Source organism: Falco biarmicus, chromosome 12 (genome assembly GCF_023638135.1).
Source record: "Falco biarmicus isolate bFalBia1 chromosome 12, bFalBia1.pri, whole genome shotgun sequence".
NCBI lineage: Eukaryota > Metazoa > Chordata > Aves > Falconiformes > Falconidae > Falco > Falco biarmicus.
Window position 1 is genome coordinate 4,169,022 of NC_079299.1, and position 20,581 is coordinate 4,189,602.

At 38.8% G+C, this 20,581-nt stretch overlaps 1 protein-coding gene across 1 annotated transcript in view; it reads right to left on the minus strand.

The window, feature by feature from the left end:
* Nucleotides 1-443: 443 nt before the first annotated feature.
* MSH2 (mutS homolog 2) overlaps nucleotides 444-20,581 on the minus strand; it is a 51,676-nt gene continuing 31,538 nt past the window's right edge. Inside the window, exons 8-16 of the mRNA XM_056357179.1 lie at nucleotides 19,965-20,074; nucleotides 16,174-16,297; nucleotides 14,920-15,070; nucleotides 11,912-12,009; nucleotides 9,813-10,058; nucleotides 8,132-8,336; nucleotides 7,506-7,753; nucleotides 3,271-3,443; nucleotides 444-843 (exon numbers count right to left, since the gene is read on the minus strand). Of these exons, the coding sequence (XP_056213154.1) occupies nucleotides 673-843; nucleotides 3,271-3,443; nucleotides 7,506-7,753; nucleotides 8,132-8,336; nucleotides 9,813-10,058; nucleotides 11,912-12,009; nucleotides 14,920-15,070; nucleotides 16,174-16,297; nucleotides 19,965-20,074 (1,526 nt within the window). The 3' untranslated portion in view covers nucleotides 444-672. The remainder of the gene's footprint in view (nucleotides 844-3,270; nucleotides 3,444-7,505; nucleotides 7,754-8,131; nucleotides 8,337-9,812; nucleotides 10,059-11,911; nucleotides 12,010-14,919; nucleotides 15,071-16,173; nucleotides 16,298-19,964; nucleotides 20,075-20,581) is intronic.

The window sequence follows — 20,581 nt, forward strand, 5'->3', positions numbered from 1 at the left end:
AAGTTCCAGTTAAATTGTAACTTCACCCCAGCTCCTGCTCACATTACAAAACCACCAAGATATGCAAGAGTTATCACCAGCCAGGCTTGAAGAGCAGGCCCATAGCATATTTGACTCGAGCATTACCATCCACACAGCAAACAAATAAATCCTCCCCCTCCCAAGCCCTGTGCAGGTACACATGCAAAAATATTACAACAAATCACTTAAGATTAGATGCTTTTTTCTGATGGAGTGCTAATACAGTGTTACTAAAACTTGGCTGAATTAATGTAACTGCATCATACAAAGAAGTATCATGGTACAGGACAAAGATCTTGTGTATGCACCGCTGCTTTCCAAGGCTGTGGTAGTTGTATGCCATCCCAATTGTTACCACTTTCCAGCACACTTCTCTGGTAAAATATTACACATTTTGTTTGCACAGTCAATAATTCTCCCAATACTGAAAAAAACATTTTATTGAAAACTTCTATAAGGACACAATGATCACAACAAAATCAGGAATCTGGCACAGAATGTGCTCAGAATTTTTTACAAAATAATTACAATCCAAGGAAAAATGCCTACATAAATCAGTACAAGTATCCAAGTATAAAAGCTGTGACAAGAAAATGATAGCTCTTCCAATGTAAGACATGCTTCAAGAGCTGTATCTTGTTCTTACACCTTTCATGATGTAACTTTTGTTCGGGAAATTATTTCATTCACAAAACTGTTGTTCTTTGCCAACACATCATTTCTCAGCTGTTTCAGCTTGACTTTGATGTCTTCTTCTGACATATCTGTCAGGGGCAATGCTTTCACTTGACAAAGAAAATCCTGAATTATCTTTTCACCTTCCTGAAACGGAGAGGAGAAGGAAAAGAAGACAGAAAGGATGTTTAGACCGCAAGCAGGATTTTTCCAAGTTCCCTAAAGATAAAAAGTATTATTATTCACTAGAAACTTTTTGCAAGCAAAACCCATGGTTGTTTTCGGACTTGCTAGTACGTTCTCAATACCAGAACAATCCAGTTATACTGGTATCAGAAGTTCTTTCCCCTTTCAATCCATGAGCAAAATGTAGCAGCTGATCAGCAGAAATACAATATTTAACACTGAGAGCTCCTGTATGTGTTCCACATTTAATTCCAACGTGCAACACATTAGGCGAGGATCACTAGCAATAATAGCATCAATGTGTTAATATTACCCAAACTAGTTACTTTTTGAAGGAACGGTAAATCAAAGCCAATGTTTCAATATGCAAAAGGAAAGAACAAATTGTAACCAAGCAACTGGAGAGTGGCCGTCACCAAGGAGAACAGATGATAATTAAGCTCTATGCATATGCTTTTACACAAACAGGCAAAGTGGAACTTCTAAACAATCTGAATTGAATAGCAAGAACAAACATTTCAATGAAGAGTATTCCAAATTCCCTGTATTAGAAACAATTTGCCCAGAATACGGAATTTTGTCTAGTCCTCTGCCTCTTGCATTTTAGAACTCTTCTACAAAGTTTTCTTTTTTTCTCATTTAAGACTCATGCAGTATGCTTTCAGTGCAGAAGTCTGCAAAGGACTTGGCAAAGCAATAGCACGCTTTTCCCTCTAAACATGATGTTAACAAAGGCAGACAAATTGCCCAGGCGAGACATCTATAGCCATGCCATTCTATCGCCTCGAGAGTTTATGAAAAATTATGTATTACTGAAATATCCAAGAATAAAAGATGATGCTGTATTTGTCGGAAGTGTTTGCCAAATCAATTTAATTTCAACCAACTTAAGACTACACGGCCAGATTCAGCTAATCTGAAAAATACTTCACCATAAAGGAAAGGTAATAGCGGAGCAACTGAGGCAGTTGGAGGGGGAACCTCCTGGCACTAAAAGGTAGGACAAATCGGAGATCACTCATCCTCAGCATCAGATCCACGTACTAAGCCAGGCACAAATGCAGTAAGCCTCTGAAACTGAAAATAATGTAACAGGTAACAGCCTCTGTCTAAAGCAAAGGCTTTTTAGATGTAGGAAGTGCTTAGGATACGGACCAACACTTCAGGGCTTCTGTACTGGTAATATGGAGCATTACCAGGATTGCCATGGACGTACAGGAGACAGACGAGTTACAAGGCTGCTGAGTTTCAGGCCAGCTGCTGGGATACAGAACTAAGATCCGTACGCTGATTTACATGTGTGAAGCAAGGAGGACCTGACTACTGGCAAAAAACAATGCAAGTCATACAGCACGTGGATTTCCTAGGAGGCTGCAACAGATGTCATGGTAAGAATTCTTAATCCAGCAACAAGACGACACAGGCTAGTCTCAAAAAGCTTCCTGCAGGCTATTGCTTTCCTTTTCACTACCCGCTAATGAAGCTTCTTTTAAGAGAAAATGAAGGGAAAAAACAGTTCACTCCAGTGGCTTTACACAACTGTATTATGCAACGCAGACACGATCAGATCTATGCGGAGATGGGGGTTTCCTCAGCTTCTGCTGAAGCCTGTGCAAAGCCAAGGGCATTTTTTACCTCTCAGCTGAGTAGAGAGCCAAGCTAAAATTCTCATGTGTGAAATGGGAAGAACTTTATGACATCTATAAATCAGACATTCCAGGTCCAGACTGCCGTGTCCTTCAACAGGATCAGCTTGTGAGGAGTGTTGGTACTGATGGGACGTGGAAGGGCTGTGTGCTCAGCTTTTCTCTAACGTGAACCAACCTGAACATGTTCATATTGATCTTTAAGAAATGAGCACAAATGAGCCCTCAAATAAGGGAGGGCAAAACCAGGGCAACCCACCTGCAGAGCCAAGAACAATCTAAACGACAATTAAAACAAAACCTGTAACTTAAGTCCCAAGAAACACTTCATACAAACTAAGGAGCCAACAAAAGTGATGAACACAAAATTCTGGCTCAGTTCAACAATAAAGAAAACCCCATGGGACAGCTAGGGACATGGTCCTTTTGTATGACTCCAGTTGTATGCCAATCATACCAACTGCCAATCATTATTCTTTAAGAGAAAAATTAGTTTCATTCTCATACTATGTTCTTTGATAAAATTCTTGCCTATGTTAACTTGAAATCAATCTAAACCAAAACCCACTAACCTTGAACGTATCTTCAACTCCTAATGAACTTCATAGCTAAAACATCTTGCTATGGAAAAATGACATCATAGTTACTTATCCCCAAGCTTCAGGGGAACCTGAATCCTTGAACTATTCTGCTTGGTCTATTCCAGCTAAACAAAATTTTAAAAGCATTCCTGATAGCAAACCTCTCTTTCTTTGCAGAATTTCTTGGCTGGTGGTTCTCCTTCAGATTCCTTGGACTTGCCAATGTTTTGAAACTCCTCCAGCTCCAATGCTTTCTCTCTTGCGCTTTCTATCACATGTTTTGGGAAAGCTGCCAGCTCTGCTACATGTATTCCAAAACTCTGGTCACAAACACCTGGATGTCGAGGGAGGGGGAAAAAAAACAAACAGGAAAGAATTCTCAAGAGATAATGTGCCTACACACAGATGATATGAGCAAAGTTGTAATAGTTCTCTGTTTCGAAGAATTAAGTGCATGACATTTATTTGGCTCTCCCAACATTTTCCAATTCACCTTTTGGATACACATGGTAACACAGGCTAAAGAATATGCTCTTACTTAATTAAGCTCTCTTAGAGCAGTAATTGCATAGCTCCAAAAGTGCTTCAGGAATAAAACTCTTCAGGCAGAAAGAATTTCCCTCTAGTACTCGAATGAAATTGAGCGATGCTTTTTAATAAAGTACTTCAGCACAGTCTTTAGAATATAGTAATACCCATAATTATTTTTAGTGTATATCTCACTTTTTCTATACTTATATGAATACATATGTGAATGTGTGTGTATGTATATATATAGTATAATATTAAAGGGTTGCATTCTCAATTCTCCTTCTCCTTTGCCTCAGTACACATAACTTCCCAGACTCCAGGAGCCATCTTTAATTATATCAAAACCTTCCAACTTTAACTTTACACCTACTTCAATTAATACAGTGTTTATAGCATTTGGTTGGGAAAGAAAAGCTCTCATAATTGCTCAAAATATATCTATTATACACATTTACATAATTTTTGCTTCAATATTAAAAGCTCTCTGATACAATCTGTCAACTCCACTGGTTTACATCACCGTAATTCCAACTGGCCACCCACAAATATTACTACATCCTTTTAATTCCGGTCTCCAGAAAGGAGTTATGAATAAGTGAATTACACATATAAAATGATACCTAACTAATCATCTCTTAAATACTGGGTTACTGAAGAATAGGTAAAGGAAAACTTAGCATTTAATATTTTTTGGGTTATTAACCTTGTAATCTCTCAGGTTTCTTAAAGGAAATTAAGATTTTTAAGCAAAAATTAGTCTTCTTGTTTTACATTAAAAACACACACCTGCCCAGACACAAAGCTAACTCAGGTCTCTGCTGAGAACAGCCCTTTCCACGTCTCCTTCTCCCACGATTTTGTCACACTCTTGAAACACGAAAACAAGGATGCAAATACTGTGTAAAAGTACCTTGTCATGCATTTCAGATCAAGTTACACATTTCCAACAAGGTGAAACCTGTTACTTGTTTCAAAACACAGCTGTATCCGAGCTGCCTATACTCACACTCTTGCCGGAACAATGTAATCCTTCCAAGAGGGAAAGGGCACAACACTAAATGCAACAACTTACATGAAAGAGGTCAAATTTGAGACCAGGTATTTTAACATGAAGATTTCATAATGTTTTACCTCATCTGACAGAGGTTTAAGTAGATAGATACAAACTATTGTGCCTCTATGCTCCACAGCACTTCCAAGAAAACAGACCGAATGAAAAGATGCTGCATGTACAAAGAAGTGTACAACTAAAAATAGCAACGCTGATTGAAGAAAAATATGCAACTGGGCTTCTAGTTTTCACCAGGACCAGAATGAGTGAGTTAATACAGGTTAATAAAAAAATAAAGGGGGGTGGGGGTTGGTATGGGGAGTGTGAAGAAAGATAATTCACCCAACCATGTGGGGAATATTAGGGGGTTTTATCACAAGATTTCCTATTCCAAGGGATTTATAAAGTAGAAGGTTTAGAATTAGCCCATATTACTTCCCTCTCCAACCTAAGTACTCAAAATAATGCACCTAAATGTAGAGTTAGATTGTTTGAAGACACTGTACCTCACCAGCTCCCAACTGCACTGAAAACACTCATAGTTCCACTGCATGCTCACAGCAGTTTATGACTATACTTATCTTCAGTTCCCAGGCCACACTAAGTCACATTTTAAGCACTGATTTCTGCCAGGCATTCAGAGGGCTCCAAACGTTCACTTGGTGGAAGGAGCTTGATACGTGCTGGAGAAGATGGGAAACAGCAAACTATGAAAGAACCAGAGGCACTGCCCCTGCACTGGGACAGGCTGGGTACCAGCACCACTGGAACTCAGAAGCAAACCCTGGGCATTGCCTATGAAAAGTGCACGAACAGAGAGGAGAAGAGAGGCCATTTCTAAGGAATAAAGATCTCAAAATGCAAGGAAGCAGAGTTAAAAGAAACCAGACAGAGATATTCTAACCAGCTTTAAGCAGACTCTCAGCAAAGCCAGCTGAGAGCAGTGCTTCTGGTCATGCTTTGATCCCCTTTGTGCAGAGCAGTCTCCTAGCTTTACAAAAAAAGTACCCAAAATCTAATTGCAAGACTATAGCCACAGGGGAATACAAAATTAGAAGTGGTTATGCAAGTAATCAAAAGGCAAGAAATTAAGTCATTTGATGGATTTAAAACCAGAAGACATGAGTAAGAAACAGTCAATTAATAACATCACAGGAGTTAAACTAGCATGGCACCACTGGAGTGAGGGCTCAGATCAGGATATAATAAAAACACATTTACCAATTATCTAAAGACACTTAATAGTATGGTGATAGCCTGTGAAGATTATAAAAATTATCTTTAAAAGCATAACTGTAAAATTTTATAACTGGACAGCATATCAGATACATTTCAGAACAATACGTGCCAGAAGGAATGAACTGAAAAGTCCTAAATTGGCTGAAGAAGTCAGGAAAAACTGGAGAGAGTTCTAGTTGAATATGCACTGATCATGAAAAGAAGAGTTATTAGGATGAACTAGGCATGTGAAAGCAAGTATTCGGAATTGTGTCAGCATGACAAACCAGCTTTCAAAGTGAGGAATGAAGTTCAGCAATTGCACCTGTAAGATTGAATCCTACACCAGAAAGGTAAGTAAACATCAGTCTCCAGGACTTGAGATAATGAGACAAGGACTAGCTCCTTAGCAGAGACACGGATGGATGATACTTGGTAATTGTTTTAGTAAAGATAATAGCCTAACTCCTCAAATAGTTATTCCTTATTTGAGACAAAACCACTCCACAAGTTAAGCTGTTGATCAGATCCAGCCACAGTCTTCTACAGTAACCGTGTCCTATCCATCTGAGTATCACCTAACTCACTCCATCATTGTGGAACTCAGAAAAGGAAAAACAAGAGGTATTTTTAAGTGAAAACATAGCATAACAGTACTCTGCCCACATTTTAAATCAAAATCTCAGTTCAGAGGTTGGCAGCCTGACTGAAATGCTCTTAAGGGAACAACAAAATCACTTTAAAGTTTACAAATAAATTAGATGGCCATAAATGACCACACCTTACAAGCCAGTTACACAGCCCTGCTTTATTTAACATAAATATAGGCTCCTGCTGAAGGGAGCAAGAACAAATGATTGGGGATATAGAGAAGCAGGTGGAACTGCTTATTGCAGTTAACAGATTAAATTTACACCCAATTAAAAACTGTCTAATTTAATAACAAAAGGAATAACTGGATCCACTGAAAGATTTTAATTAAATATATCTGGGCTTATTTTACAGTAACAAAACAGGCTACTTGTTGTTTCACTATGATGCCACTTGCTAAAAACTAAACATACGATTTTTCCTATCTCAAACTACTGCATAAACTGGGCAACATCCTTCTTATAGGAATTATAAGGAATCTTATAAGCCTTATAACAATGAAATAGGTATTATTGAAAACCGTCAGCAAAACTGTCAGCACATAAAGGTCACACTCCCTTCTTTTAAAAGAACGCTTCAAGGAATGTTAAGTCTTTTCTATCAGCAAGTTAAAATGGCTGATTTAGGAAAACAGAAAATAACCTTTTGGAACCCTTCCCTCTGCTCTTTAATAAAAGAGAAAGGGACCAACCTCAAAAGCACCAACTTGAGTGGCAGAAATAACCTAGAAGTCTTAACAAATAATCATCAACATCACCACCAACTGTGTTCACACATAGACAGAGCTCCTGCTGTACACACTTCCTTATGGACAGAGAAGAACATGTCTATTATAAACACTAAGCCTGGAATAGGACGTGCAAATTTTTATTGTATTTTCCATTAAGATTTCTTCCTCTCGCAGGACTGAATAGTTTACCCTGTTCACCATTTACACAGCCTTACCTTCCTTGACACGATAAAGCATTGTCAGTGTGTCATCAGTGGTCAGAGCAGTAACATGCAGGTTATTTACTGTTGGCACTTGGTCAGCAAGAGCTGTCAGTTCATGAAAATGTGTAGCAAACATACAGAAAGCACAGATTTTGCTAGCAATGTATTCTGAAATAGCCCACGCTAAGCCAAAGCCGTCATAGGTAGAAGTTCCTCTTCCCAGCTCATCAATGATTATCAGAGAGTTTTCAGATGCTGTCCTATAAAAAACAAGAGCATTTTATAACATTTAAGAACAGCATGAACTCTGGATATTGGGAGTACCACAGTTATGTTGCAGAGGCATAGCATAAAAGAGGCAAAAGGCCTTTTCTATCTGCATAACAGCATACGAATAAAGTGCCTACAGAGCATCATATAGATCACTCCAAATTAGTTTCTCTGTCCCATTTTGACTTTGGCCTCCTGCTAGCAGCTCTATATGGCCACTGAAATAAAGAGAAGGCTACTTCAAGAAGTTAACAGGACTTGAGATCCTCCCCTGAGATCCTATACAAAAGGAAATCTTAAATGTATCTTCCTTAGCTCCTCCTTTCCCATCAACCCAACCAACAAAAGCCAATAAGCACAGGACTCACCTAAGGATTGAAGCAGTTTCTAACATCTCAGCCATGAAAGTAGACACGCCTTTCAGCTGACTGTCCCCAGCTCCCACCCGAGCCAGGATACAATCCACAATGCTTATTTCTGCAGAGTCGCACGGTACAAAACACCCAATTTGGGCCATAAGAACAATCACTCCCGTCTGCCGGATGTACGTTGATTTTCCCCCCATATTAGGGCCTAAAGAAGAAATGTTGCAAATGAATTAAAAACACACAAACCATCTTTGACAATTCAACAATTCTTTAAAGGAGAACAGGCTCTAAATTAAAACAATGAACATTTACACCTACTACTGTCTCGCCAGGGAAGAGCAGCAGACTTGTCTAACAGGTGTAACCAGCAGCTCCACCACTAAGACGCTTTGCTTGTACCAAACGCTGCTTTTTCAAAGGGTAATCGGAGAGCATTAGGGGCCCTTCCTAACTTTTACGACTTTTCAGAAGTATAAGCAATTGTCTAAAACACATGTCTGTACCTAAAATTAGTAAGCATTAATTGAGAAGTCATCAGTATTGCTGCTTAAGCATGAAAACGATTTGCTTTCACCTCAAACAAAAGTTTCTCTGTAAAAGTGCAATAGCTTAATTACAGAGTACAAGCTAACAGTGATTTAAATTACAATCTAAAGGGATTCTGAATCAGCAAAAATGGATATTAATAAGATCGTTTTAACCGAGGCACAAATGCAGTAAGTATTTTCCAGAAAACTGGCCATTAAAACAGATTTTATGCTTTTGCTAACCAGGAAGACAAGCACGTTACCATGCATTTATTCAGATTTTTAGGTTTTTCTTTTTGATTATGTTAGAAGTGATCATTAATTGTTCTCTAATTTCAGACCTTTGCTACTCAGAATGTATGTCAAGGACATCTGGATGGAAATTAAAATTCAATTAAAACTAAACACTAGAAATGTTTTCCTGTGTAGGAAAATTATCTTAATTACACCAGAGAATGGGGGGGGAAGGGGGGGAAGGGTAGAGTCATTGAAACATGTTTTGCATTTAAAATCAACTTTAATACTAAACAAAGAAAACATTAACAAAGCAGCTGCTTGACTTCTTGCCTACGTGGCTACAGTACAACTGATGTCTAGTGGAATTTTCCGCATCACTTAAGCAGGTTCAGGTTCGCCAGCTCCAAGGTTGCCTGGCTTGTGGAGTTACATTCACCAAGGCAAAGAACACGTATAGTAAGGAAGGACTCGTTTCTTATTTCCTACTGTCCTAGCAGCCTGCCTCTCCTTCCCAAATAACTATTGCTAAATTCGTAATCAGCTTCCCCAAACAGTTCACTGTAACTACAACATAACAACTAATTCCATGAATACTACTTTGGACAACGAGAAATAACACCTGTCTGTGCATAAACATGTAAAATACCCACTATCAAATGTAACATTTCACAAAAACATTGTGACTTTTTTTTAACGTCATAAACAACAGCTTACCAATACCCTCCCTTCTTTTCCAGAGCTAAATCTTATCCCCCATAAAGAAAGATTCACAACTTGCTAGCTGCTTGCTCTTTGTTGATGACAGAAACTGTTTTGACGGAGTTTTATTGGGTTGTTTTTAAAAGGCGTAATTACTGGAAATACTAGAGACATTTAAAATGTAAATAACGAATGAAAAAGAGAACAGAAGCATTTACCGGTGATAATGTGGAACATCTGCTTGCCCTTCTCAAAGGTAACATCATTGGGGATGAAGGCCACTTCATCTTGCACTTCAATGCAAGGATGCCTGGCACCTTTCAGCACAACCCGTCCTTGTCCCTTTTCCAGGATGACAGGACGGACATACGGCACTGGCGCTCCATTTGACACGTGAGCAAAACTGACAATTGCATCCAATTGAGCTACCACGTCATTCATCGTCTGTATAGGTTCTGCATAACCTGGTTTTGATTAGACACAAATTCAATACCATTAGGTATTTTTTTTTGTTCTTCTTGCTGAAAAGGTATCTTAAAGCCTATACTGAGCCCATAAAATGAATTCAACTGCATTAAAAGTTAATTCTGTTCAAGATAGCAGTAAAAAAGTTCCCATGCTTTGACTACAAAGGGGACTTCTTCAGACCAAGAAAAGGAAGAGGTGAGGCCACGCTGATAGTTTTGCCTTAACACTAGACAACAAGAAACAGCTTATCTTACTGTGGGACAACAAATGCTCTTGGGTGGCAAGATGGCTGGAACTCCAGTTAAGTTTCCTTCCTCAATAAAACACTGCATTTGATCCTCGTGAAATCAATGTCAACAGAGACACAGCACGGACAACTCAGACACCGCAACCATTTCTGTTTATGTGAATGATGGTATGGCCAGGTCTGGAAGATACAGTGCCTGTGATACCAGACAACTAGACTAGATGGCCCAGCATCCCCAGCACCAGTTTTTAAGTTTTGGTGTTTGGGTGGTTTGGGGTTTGTTTTGGTTTTTTTTTTCAGTGAAAGGGATGAAGGACAGGAGTCTACAGAGGTGAACTAACACCTGCAAATGGGATACATGTGTCAGAAGAGGTGAGCAGTGACCTGTAGAAAGAGTCCTACCTGTACAAAGTACATTTACTGTTCTAACATCATCTCTTGAACTGGCTAGGTACAGGTCATTAAGAGGACTTTTAAGTCATTTTCATACAAGAATTACACACATAATCCAGGCTTTTTTGTTAAATTGTCTCCACTTGGAGAAGAAAAATGCTTTTTAAAATACACACACACACTTGTAAGTCTATGACTGCACACACAGAAAGTTTAAACAACAGCAAAAGACTATTAAACATCCTAGGTATTTATAGATGTTATATGGAAGTTAATCCTGCTATACAATGCCCAATTGACTTTCCACAGAAATATACAAGCCTTAGCATACTACACACAGAAAAACACCATTTGAAAATTACCAAGATACAAAAAAAAAAAAATTCTAACAAGCTACTGATTTTGCAATACACTAGCAAATTCCTTATCATGACAACAGGTCAAAGCTTATGAAGATTTCCACTGTAACTAAATACACACTCAAATATTTCAATATGTCAGCTTAAAAAGTGAGTTTGTATCTTTGACGTATTTACCCTTAGCTTAATATTCATTAGTGTTTTCACTTTCAACTTCTCTCTTGCAAAGAACTAAGACTTGTTTTGCTGTAACTAATGCCATTGGGAGAGGCAATATTTACAGAGTCCTCCAGCTCGAATTCCCCTATGTCTCTTCTCCTTTTGGTGAAGGACGGTAAACATCCCATAAGCAGGCAATAGTAGAGCAAAATATATGGAAATCAATTAGGAAAACAATGTTTATTGTAACATATAAACAACTAACCTGATCTTATATTACATACTAGCATTCTTTCTTCACCATCTTTTATGTACCTCAGGCCCCACTCCCTCAGTTCTCTGTTGTCTTTTACATTTTCTGCCTTCTCCTTTGTCTGCTGTTTGGGTGGAGATACCCAGAGCCCGGGAGGTAGGTGGAGGATAGATGGCCTTTATGGGCCTATTTGTGTTCCTTTTATGGGATTAGCATGTGCACACACTCCCTCACTGCACACTCGTAGCAATGCCAGGAAAGGGTCTGACCACACAAAACAATGTATTTCAAACTCTGAAGAACTGTCAAAAAGCCAAACCTCATTTTTCACACTGTCTGGGGAACATTATGGTTCTTCTCTATAGAAGGACCTTGAAAGTAACTGTAAGTCATCCCAGCATTCCAGACTGTGACACACATCAACACTGACATATTCACCTGAAGCAATGTTAATTATTTCCTTAACAATCGCATCCTGAGCCTCTTCATACTCTTCTCTGATCTTTATATATTCATCATTGACGGAGCTCAGTTTGCTGTGAAGAAAATCACAATATTTAGAAGCTGCAGCTTTCTGTCTTCACTGCTGCAATGCCAAACTTCTGGCCTCCTCATCTGCAAGTCACTACCAGTTGTCCCCATCTGTTTTAACAGCAAGGTTCAGCACGAGGACCACAAAGCAACTCATCTATGATTCATCCACACCAGGGTATCGAGTATCACCCACAAAGGCCAAACCAGCAATTCTAGCACCTTTGAACAAATCACTCTTAAAAAATCTTACAGTAGTTGTTTGTTAGCTATGTGATAAGGACTTAAAGCTGTATTTCTGGCCATTTTGCAACAAGACGTGGCATGTTCTACAACTGGCAGAGGAGAACTGCTGCTAAGCAACTGTGTAATTAGCCCAGAGTCCTACACTAGGCTGGCTTATCAGAGCTGAAGGCACTGAGTTGCTTCATTGAGTAAAAAACTCAGTGAACGGCTGTCACGAAGAACAGGTTCTAGTCTTCAAGATAAGGTAAGCTGAAATGAAGAGAGAGTTTGAACAGGTGTTCATTCTTCTGAGACTCATCTCTAAACACAGAGTCTGCAGGACTGAATATGAGATGCACGCAAGTGCACCCACACTATAAGCAGAATTCAGTCTTGTGCTTCTAGTACCATCTACAGAAGCAACCTAACTAAGCAAAGAACACTGTTTTATTAGTGACCCATGGGCTTTTTCCCCCAAGGGAAACCAATGACATTTACAGTAGAGGTACTAAGTACCCTCTTCTCAGTTACAGAAAAGCCTAACTTCATCATTATGTTCAGATTCACTAAAAAAAAAAAAAAAAAAAAGCAGTTTTAAATGTCAGGGATGTTTTGAAAAAATATCCTCTGAGTCAATGTTAAAACAAAATGCAATTAAGGTTTACACTTTGTTCATTTAAGGAAATCAGTGCAAAATACACCAACATATTGGTTGGCGTGAACCAGTATGTTTGCCCTCCTTTTCAAAGCAAAGTATTTATTACTATGAGAGTGAGTGATTAACAGTAACAGTTGCTATTAGTAATAGCACTGGCATGAAACCAGCCTTGCCCTGTAGGCAGTGCTCCTCACGTCTGTCAGTCAAGACACCTCTCCCAACAAACTCACTTCTCTGATGCTAACGCCAGCAGGAACTGTTACACATGAAGCAACAGCAGCATGGTTTGTCTGAAACAAGCTGTACAATGTACTAATGTCTGCTATTTTTACCTTTCCATATATAACACATGGAGGAGACTTAAAGATGAGTTTTCTCCTGGACCTGCTGCTGACAGACAAGGAGGAACTTGTCACAAAGTTGAAGTCCAGTTAGCGGCATTTCTTAAGGTTGACCCTATTTATGCCTCCATTAATGATGTGAATGATGGGACTGAATGCACTCTCAAATGCACCCTCAGCAAGGCTGTGAACAATGCCACACCAAGGGGAGCTGCCAGCACACTGGAGGACAGGGCTGCCACTCATCGGGCCATCTACAGTCTAGAGAAACAGGTCGATGAGGATTTCAACACAGGCAAAGCCCTGCACCTAGGATGAAGTAACTATGCAACAGCACAGAATGGGGTCCAAATGGCTATAAAAACAGCTATTCGTAAGAGTTGGACCCAGTGGGCAAGACGTGAACACGTGCCAGCAGTGTGTCCCCGAGCCAGGGCAGGTCAACCTCACGCTGTCTGCACTAGGAAAAGCATAGCTAGCATGTTGGAGGAAGTGATTCTTTCCCTCTTTTCAGTGCTCATGACACCACATCTGCAGTGCTGTCTCCAGTTTTGTCTTCCCCATGTACAACAGACATCAGACCTGGAGCAGATGGCCACCAGGAAGATTTGGAGCCAAAGCACATGGCATGCAAGGACAGGCTGAGAGAGATGCTTGCCCAGGCTGAGAGAATCTAAAGCCAGCCTGGAGAGGCACCAGACTTTTTTTGGAGGTGCACAGCAAGAGTGAAATACTAAAAACCCAAGCTTCTGCAAGGAAAATTCTCATTAGTTCTGATTAGGAAAACTTAACACAAAGAGTGGTTCAGCACAAACTTGTGCCCCACCAGGTTGTGAAGGATGCTTGGAGGATGGGCACCTAAGGCAAGGCCCTGAGCCACCTCAGCGAACTTTGAGACAGGATCTCATTTCCAAGGTGGCTCTGCTTTGAGCAAGGGGTTAGACCAGTTAACCTCAAGAGATCGTCTTCAACCTAAGTTAATCTGCATATGGAACTTTCTGCTTTGTTCTGTGTAAAAATAACGAAGCACAGAAAGGGAGACATCTGATGACTGAGGTAGCCCTTGCTCCTTCTAAAATGCTCTAGAAGAGCTAAAAATTCAGCAAGAAGTATAGACTTCATGCTTCGCTGTCCTGTGACAGAACTGCTGTCCAGACAAGGCGGCGCTGAAACAACATTAATGCAATTAGCCTGAAGACTAAAATTTTTAAATAGCTTAATCTATAGAGCCACAGAGTCAAAGTCCAATACACAGGACTAACAGAAATTACAGCATGACTTGGAACACACACAAAAAAGTAATCACTAACAAAACTGCGGCATGTCATATTTAGTGATAAACATAAATAGCTCTCTTCCTATTGCAGCTTGTGAAAGTGTCTGTATAAACACTCACAGTGAATGCAATTATGCTACTAGCTGCAGCTAAAACAGAGAAATTAGCCCAAGTCAAAGGACCAAAAATAGCTAACAGTTGGCAAAGTAAATGGGGAATGCAGCTTTTTAACAGAATCTGTATGACTACTCCTCCTTCATGCCAGTCTCGCTCAAGAGCTCAATCTGTGAGTCAAAAAGGTGAAAATTCAGCCATTCAAGATGTAGGGAAACCAGTTTATCAGCGTAACTGTAAAGAAAGAAACAATTCTGCTCTTTCACAACAGGCTTGGAAGACTATCAAGATGATTTCATACCTGTTAGTAAATTTCACACCATTCTTCTGTGTATCAACTATTCCATATTTTGAATTGTTACGGAGAACTTTTTCCTCCTTGCAAGTTATTCGAAAGTGATGTCCAAACTGTGAATTTGTCTCCAGTTTGATACTTTTGCCAGCTTCCAAACCTTTTAGACAGAAGGAAGGTAAAAAAGAAAAAACTGTATTATCAAAAATCCTACAGCCTGTGCTATTTCTGCTGACTAATCCCGAGTACATAGGATGTAGCCTCCTAGATACACTATTCCACATAATTGCTTTGATTCTGTACAGGTATGAGAAATACCCAGATCTAACATACATTTACTAACCCATTCTCTGCTCTTACTGTGGTATGCTCTCAAACTGCATATTCAAATCAGGTTCACAATTATTGTATAGCTACATATTCTCCAGAATTGTGAAAAACGTTCATAGCACACTCCAAGGGCATTCTATATTGCTGCTGTAAGCACAGAATCTGTAGTCTTATGATCCTTTTACTAACACTTACTTCTGCTGATGGGATCCCTGTACAATCTTGATTTTCCTTCTTTTCATCTAGGTATCTTGTTTACATAAAAAAAAAATAAAAATCAAGACCAAAATATATGCAAGCCCTTGAAGGTGTAACCTAAAAAAACCTATAGTGTTGCCAGTTTTCCTTGCCATATTTGCATTAAAAATTGATTTTTTTTTAAGTTGCTCTTTGAATGCCCAACTCATCACCTGCACATGGAATTTTTTGCACAGGATAATCAACTCATTAAATGTCTCATTTGCCGACAAATTACATTTTACTAAGAACTTCAAAAGAAAACTTGCATATCCTGAATGCACACTCAAGAGAACGCTCGGGGCCGGGGGTGGGGGGGTGGGGTGGGGGTGAGGGGAACCAAAACAGAAAAAAAAAGCCCCACATTTCAACGCACGTCCTCAAAGGATGTAAAATAGAACTAGGCTGAGCCAAAAGCTGAGTTACAGTTCTATAAAATTAATTCGGCAGTATCTTGCAACATACATGATAATTTCTGAAATATTCTGGAATGCTATCCTTTTTTTAAAAAAAAGGCCAAGTTATAAACCAAAAATCACTCAGTTATCAACAGATTGTACTGTGACAACTAAAGTCACCCCAAACCAATAATAAAACAACACAAACATCCCTTAACTCCTCTACAACAGTTTTCACCACTTGATCTCAAAACATTCTACAAAGGAGGTAAAAATCAAAGGCAGTTTCATACCCTACCTAGTTCTTTGGCTGCACTCTTTAGAAAGGACTGCATTTTTTCTTCCAGTTCATTCATCTTCTCTCTTAATTCTGTCAAATTAGGATCAAAAGAAGCCTTGACTAGGAATTCATGGTTCTCCACCTGGAAAAAAAAAATCATATGAACATAGGCAGTAACAAAAAAAAAAATAAATCACCTCCCTGATCATACACTGTGAAATTATTTTACTTAGTAATTTATTCAGTTTATATATGTTATTTTGTAATTATGCTGTCTGTGATAATTGGTGCCTGATTCAACTAGAAAACAAATACATCTCAAACACCTCCTTTCCCAAATAATACGCTTCATACAAGCAAAATATACCAATTTAATAGACTCCTTTGAAATAGGAGTCATCCGTACATTTATTTGCATACAAATAACCGAGCAGTAGGCAGGAAAAAAAGGAAAGTCAGAGGAAATGAAATTGTTATGTACATAATCTGTATGTTAGCCTGGGTTTGCTGCAGCTATTCAAGACAGAGCATAAAAGGATGGGGTGTTTCAAAACAAGTTTTTGGAAACAGAAGTTTCTGAAACAGTAATTCTTGCCCAACACACGCTCAAGAGGTTATGGAAGGAGCCTACACAGTATCACCAAAAATCCTATCCATTTCAACCCAGTTATTTTGGAGTTGAAAAGCATACACGCTTCCTTCCAAGCCATCAGAAGCACAGGTGAACTAAGTTGTATTTCATCTCTCTTCCCCATGCCTCTACAGCCAAGTGCACGTTTCTGAAAACCTTACAAGCCTAAAGTATAATCCACAAGCAGAACATAAAAGTGCTAAATAAAAGAAACTTGATTTTTAATACATAAACTTTTACAATCAACAAAATATTAGCACTGTTGTCCAACATGGAAACCAAGCACTGGCTTTCATATTAGTAATGTATTTAATCAAATTATGTTAAAACCAAAGGAATGCTTCCCCAAAGCTTCCCCTGGCTGCAAATTGCCTGCAAAGTTGTACACAAAGCACTGCAAATACTTTGCAAAAGACCCTGAAACAAGGTGGTGGGTTAATACAATTTGACTTTTACTCAGAAGTATATGTTAGCAAGAGGAGAAAGGAGAAGAAAGGGAGGTTCACAGTTCCTTTACTCCTTCCCAGACAATAAAAGTATCACTCCAGAAAGCACCAAGCAACAGGAACTGTAACTGCCAGAACCACCACCTACATCTTGTTCTGCTAAGCACAAGAAGTGCTTCAAATCCACCGTGCATTAAAACAACTGTAAAAGCATCAGCCTGAAGTCTCCCAGATTTTGCAGCAACTTGGAACAAAGACGTGAGAATGCAATCTGGAGATGAAAGCCACAGGGCTTATACATTTTGACTTTGGAACAGGGGAACAAGTAAATTATCACCTGAAGAAACTGCACAGCATACTGTCTATTTAAAGTATTGTTACTTCATTCTGAGAATGACCTTCTCCCAACAGATAATTTGCTCTTGTAAGTTGCATCATGGAAAACTGAACTGTTGATGCTTATTTTCTCTGTGCAATTACCAGCACTGCAAGGCGTTACAGGCAGCCTGTCGTTCTGGTTCCAGCTGTGTTGCGTGCGAACACGCTGCAGTGGCAAAGTTCTCCAGTTGCTTAACCAGAGATGTGGACTCCACAAAACAACAGATTACGAGATTTTTAGAGGACCATCTTGAACTTGGAGGCTTTAAGGGGTACGAACAAATACATTCCCTGTTACAACCCTGTTGATAGGCCTGCTCCTCCTGTTCCCTTAAATAATTCTGCTAAAAGAACAGCAACGAACATTTATGACAAAGAATACAGTAGAAAAGACAATTCCTGGTTTTGTAGGGCAGATCCTGGATCTGAAACAGACTCTGGGACTATGCTGAGCTCACCAGCTAATCTGAAAAACAAGTCCTTCTGTAAAGGGCTGTACTCTTGAAACTCAAACCAAAATACTACATACAAAAAGCACCAACAAACTTTGAAGTTACCCTGACTTGAGGAGGAGGTTGGAATATAGTTTTTCAAAGGTCCCTCGGGATTTTGTGAAAGATAGGAATGGAAGTGACAGTTTCTCAACTTCTATTATAGCTAGGTAAATGAATATCCATATCCCACGCTTTTTGAACTTAGATGTTTCTTTTTATGTTAGAATGGATTATTGACATAGTTTAGTTGCTATGACAACTTGTCCTTCGATTACACTCAGAGCAGAGCTAGGTATATTGTTTGAACTCCCTAAAAATCTAAGGAGGACTTCAAGTCAAAGTTCAAGTTTTAACATTCATAAGGACAAGGTTTATTCTTCTGGTGAAACCAGTGCTGGCTCATCTGTAGCCATTTTCCAGCATCCTGAAGGGGAAAAAAACAAAATCCAACACACCCCGTTTCTATGGGACTTGATGAAAAATAACTGACTTGTTATTCTGTTTAGAAGGACAACAAAACATTTTTAAAGTAGAAGCTGAAAAGAAATTTGAAGAGCTGGACTATGAAGGGTGAAGGCTTAGAACAGCTGTTAGTTTTAAAGAAAACAGAGTCCCAGAGCATACAAACTGCATCAACAGATGGTCTGTAGCTAGTATAAAGCTATAAATTTCTTCATTAGCATGTATCAGAAATTACAGCAACATGTCAATCAAACAGCCTTTCCTTAAACAAAGCAAAATGCAGTTGATGAATGCATACACAATACAAAGAGATAAAATGCAGCGCTTCTGCCTTTGGAGAACAAAATGCATCTTTCAAAGCCACTGCAGTTTTCAGGAGCTCAACACTTTGCCCTTGCTACCATGCCTGGCACATGGTTAGGTAGATCTCTTATTTCTACAGTCAGCTGAGTCTGACACAACAATCCTAAAAAACTCCCAAGTTTTCCAAAATGACTGAAGCATCTTATTGAGAAAGGAGCATTAAGTAAGTTTCTAGAAAGCACGTGCATTTCAAAATGCATCTCATCAATTCTCCAACAAATGCAATGGGGAAAATAAATGTACAAAACTCACCAGAACCCTGGTGTTTCACTCATTAAACAACATTTCACGTTTTTGCCTGTGTCCTAAGCATTCAGTGTTAAACAGCAATAAATTAGTCATTTATACCCATCCCTTCTTCTTTCTGTTACAAGTTTAAGGAACACCAATGTTCCTTCCAGCTTTCTTTGGCCAATTTTTCCTCTGAAAAAAATGCTAGTTTTCCTTTGCAAGCATAGTTCTATCATCAGAGATATTTTATAAGCAAGTGTAGGTGCAAGGCTAAGATAATTGTAGCAGCTTTCTCTCTAGTGAGAAATGTAACTGTAAAGTCAAGTCAGTCTTTATTACCTAAGTCAATAATTTCTCAGAGAGGCAAACTGTTAGTTATGAAGACTTAATTCCACCAAACAGAACCAAGTCTAATGAACTCTACAAAAGCAGAGAAACATCTTCTAACTACATTCTAGATTTGAGACATATCACAGTCACCTTGAAAATATGAAGCAGCAGAAAAGTGACAAATAACTTCCCCACTTTTAGTACTGATTAGGTTTTTTAAAAACTCTTTCAGATCCACAGCATTCGTGTACCAAAGCATTTTTTCATTGGCTAGATAATTTTAGACAGGGGATGAATATCCTCCTGATATTCAACTGCTATACTAATAACCGTCTTCATACATTCCACAGCTGAACTATCACTAACTACTTAATATAGATGACCAATTAAATTTAGTGAGTGTGGAGCAGATTGCAAAGTTCAATAAGAAACTTTAATTGCTAAGCAAACCCCCTCCCACACACCAGCTCATACCTTATCCATGTCCAATGTTGTTTCTATCATCTCCAGAAACTTTGAGAAGTCAGAGTAGATATCATTAAGAGGTGTTATAAACACTGCCAACAACAACATCTGGTGAGCTCCTGTTAAGAACAAACAAGAAAAATTATCATTTGCAAAACCCCACAATTTTACCAGAATTCACTTATGCAAGATAAACAGCACAACTATATAGCTGATTCATTTTTGTTAAGATTGGTTGTGATTACTTCACTGACACACACGTATCTTCTTCTAAAACCGGCATTATACAGTTTATATTCTGATTAAGCTTGTACTTTATATCTGGTAGTATTAAGTCCCTTCTACTATGAGTAAAACTACAGACAAACAACAGTTTGAAAGCAGAGCCACTGCCTGAACATTACCTTTTCTTGCACATAAAAAGCTGAAACCGCTTTAGTAAAAAGTCTATTCTACAGCAAACAATTTTAAAAATACAAAGTGGAAGCCTCATGATGCACACTCAGTTTTTAATTTTTCTTAATTCAAAATTACAAGAAATTGGAGATATTTGGTAGGTTACAACATGGACACAAATAAAAACTGAGGCCTATGTTTTTGGGGTTTTGTTTTTCTTAAAAAAAGAC